A 3,289-nucleotide genomic window follows, 5' to 3' on the forward strand; every position below is an offset into this window, starting at 1 on the left:
TAAATCCAAAAGAAAGCAGCACGCAAGCTCCTGTGGTTAAGCAGTTCACTCTAGGCCAGCCTTAGCCAGTAGAGCAGGGCAGCTGCGAGTGGCTGAGCTGGGGGGGGGCCGAAGGGCGGGGCTGGTCGGCGGGCGTGCCTGTGATGCGCTCTGGCGCATAGGGGACGAGTCACAATGGGGGGTGGTTATAAAAGGCGCCAGCAGGCAGCGCTGCCCCAGTACGGCCTGGGACAGCGGTGAGTGCGCACGCGGCGGGAAGCCGGGCTGGACGAGGGCCGGGGCAGAAAGGCGGGCCCCCGGCACGGTGGGTTCTCACCCTGCACCGAGAGCCCAGCCGCTCGTGGCAGTGCCTTGGGCAAGGCACGGTGCTGCCAGGGCTGGGCTCGGGCCTTGCTGCCTCCCAGCTGCCTCGCCCCCTCGCCTACCTGCCCCCAGCTCCCTGCGGCTCCCCTCCCCGCTCCCCCCGCCACCAGCTCTCTCCCTCCCGGACCCAGCCAACCCCTGCTCTCCCTCCTCCTGCAGGCCATGGCTGCCACAAAAGTCCTTGCCGTGCTTCTGCAAAGCATCTTCCAGCTCCCCCAGATGGTCGGTGACGAGCTGGATGAGGCCACGCGCGAGCGCATGCAGCAGCGTGCGGAGCTGCTCAACGCCGAGATGACTCGCCTGCTGCAGGAGCTGGAGCAGAGGAGCCAGGAGCCGCGCAGCATTGCCTGGGGAGGCCAGCTCTTGGCTGCCTTGCAGCAGTGGCAGTTCTGGCTGATTGCCGGAGTCCTTGTCCTGCTCTTCGGGCTCTGCTGGTGGCTCAGGAAAACAATCCATGGCGTGGACAGCAGCAGCGACGAGGAGAGCTCCAGCAGCAGCACAGAGCAGGAGGAGGAAGAGGAGCAGCAGGAGGAAGAGGAGCAGGTGGAGGAAGAAAGTGAAGGAGAAGATCCTGCTGATGAGAAGGATCTCGGCAGGATTTTTGCAAAGCGCATCCAGTGGCCAGTGCAGAACCTGGCGTACAGGAGCCAGGTGGTGGACGAGCTGGTGGGCGACCTCCTCTGTGTCTTGCAAGTGCTCTTGTCAAATAGTTTCTTCCCGGTGCTGCAACCAGCCATTGGGGTGGGCAGTGCTTTCGAAGGTTGGAGTCCCCGTGGGGATGATGCTGTCTACCGCCTGCTCGTGCCCCTGCAGCCCCCCTGTGGGCACACCTTCCACCTGGAGCTGGGCAACACGGGGGAGATGCAGGCAAAGGACTCCTGCGTCCGTGTGGAACTGGAGTGCACCTGCACGAGGGAGCAGCTGATGGAGAACATGCTGTGCTTCCTCCACCACCCCAAGGAGGAGCTGAGGAGAAATCAGGGTCCCAGCCTCCTAAGCACCCTCTGCACTGGCTCCTACCTAGATGTGCAGAAAACTGCCCGCTGGTTCCAGAGCTTCGTGAGGTCAGCCTGGGTGGCAGTGCCTCAGTCGCATCACTACAATATGGAGGTGCTGCCCTCCAGCCGCTCCTGCAAGCTGCAGCTGACGAATGCCTCCGGGAGAACCCTCTTCATTGAGATAATGCTTGGGGTGCAGCAAGGCGACTCGGACATCTTCCTGAGCAGCCAGACTGCAGAGGCCATCTTCACCCCAAGCACAACGTGGCCAGAGAGCTATGCTGTGGCAGAGGTGAAGGTCTTCAGGCGTATGGCCAGGCAGGCCCCGCATAACAGCTTCCACCTCAAATGCCTGCAGCTCTGCGCCCGCATCCTGGCGGGCACAGGCTTTTCCACCTATACCTTGAAAACAGCTGTGATGCACCTCCTGACCACCACACCCCTGTCAGGCTGGCGCAGGAGGGATTTCCTGCTGCGGCTGCAGGATATCATGCGCTACTTGCGCTGCTGCCTGCAGGAGAAACGCCTCGACCACTTCTTCTTTGGCAATGAGAACATGCCCGACGACGTCATCTTGCTCCCAGCTTTCCAGACGGCCGAGCCACCCAACCTCTTCCAGCGCCTGGCACAGGATCCAGCCGCCCATGCCGAGGCGCTGCGTGAGTCCGATGAGCTGCAAGACCGGCTCGTAAGACTGCTGTTCTACGGGCACTGAAGGAGGTCTTCATGCACGGGGCTGTGTTTGTGGGACTCACAGCTGATGGCAGACGGCCACCTCACACAGGACGGAGACAGAGGGAAGAATGCGGGACGCAGAAAGGAAAGGGCAAACCCCGTGCAGCAGCCCTCTGCCAAGGGCGGCACTGTTCTCCTCTCGATGGAGTCCCCAGCACAGCAGCCAGGGACAGCTACAGTGGCGACAAGGATGAGTTTTGCCCTGCTTTCCCCTCGCACTGGGCCAGCCAGGATGGCATTTCACACGGGCCCAGAAATTGTTGCTGGCACCTCCGGCTGTGCAGGGACCAAGCGAGAGGCACCGCTGATGTGCCTCTGTGTGTTCACTGGGGGCCAGGTGGAGAATCTGTGCTTCCTAGACGCTCCCCGGGGAGCTGGTGCTGCAGAACCTGGCACGCTGCACACGGAGAACACGCTGCTCAGTCGGCAGCGGGAACTGCTGCCACACCTGCCCCGCAGCTCCGCAGCAAAAGCGCGGTCCGGGCAGTGGGACCCGATGCAGCTGGAGCGGCCGTTGCAAGGAGCCTGGCAACAGAGACTCCCGTTACCACCTGGACAGCCACCGCCCTCCCTCTCTGGGAGAGTCCCTTCCCTCTGGGAGCTTGACCCTGTGCAAAGATGCCAATAAAGGACTCGTTTAACGCACAGACGCCGCCTCTGTGAGTGTCTGTGCATCACTCTGGGGAGGAAGGCAGGCACGGGCGACTGGGCTCTGGTTTCAACGATTCACTGGGCTTTGGCTTCCCAGGCGCGGCGGGTTAATCCCAGCAGGCAGCTTGGCATCACACAGCAGCTCAATCCCTTGCCCCCGGTGGGATGGTGGAGAGAATCTGACGGGCAAAAGCGGGAAAACGCGTGGGCTGGGAGCGGACAGGTTAGTAGGGAAAGCAAAATAAAGAATTCATTCACTACTCCCCTGCTCTGCCGACCAGGCCTGCCTTTTGGGGAAGCGTTCTGCCTCCCTGTGGCTCGGGTAGAAGGCGTCGCCAGGAAACCTCCTAGCCTTGTACGGCCCTCAGGTTATTATCAGCTCTTGCTTTTTCGTGCGGGTACCAACAAAGTCGCGACGAGAAGCCCAAGGGCAGTCAAGAGAGACTTCAGGGCCTCGGGGAGATTGGTGACGGGATCACGAGCGCAGGCAGGACTCTCCTCTGTCCTCCCAGCTCTAGGGAATGACATGAAAACAGGCAGAC

At 61.9% G+C, this 3,289-nt stretch overlaps 1 protein-coding gene across 1 annotated transcript; it reads left to right on the forward strand.

Moving 5' to 3' along the window:
- The first annotated feature begins 504 nt into the window (after positions 1-504).
- On the forward strand, positions 505-2,076 carry LOC142593817 (inositol 1,4,5-trisphosphate receptor-interacting protein-like 1). Its single transcript, XM_075713061.1, has one exon. The coding sequence runs from the start codon at positions 526-528 to the stop codon at positions 2,074-2,076; it is 1,551 nt and encodes a 516-aa protein (XP_075569176.1). The 5' UTR covers positions 505-525.
- Positions 2,077-3,289: the final 1,213 nt, after the last annotated feature.

The sequence above is a fragment of the Pelecanus crispus genome, chromosome 6, assembly GCF_030463565.1.
Source record: "Pelecanus crispus isolate bPelCri1 chromosome 6, bPelCri1.pri, whole genome shotgun sequence".
NCBI classification, from domain to species: domain Eukaryota; kingdom Metazoa; phylum Chordata; class Aves; order Pelecaniformes; family Pelecanidae; genus Pelecanus; species Pelecanus crispus.

What these genes read in the sequence shown, in the direction of transcription:
- LOC142593817 (XM_075713061.1), top strand. Translation starts at nt 526, where the DNA reads ATGGCTGCCACAAAAGTCCTTGCCGTGCTTCTGCAAAGCATCTTCCAG.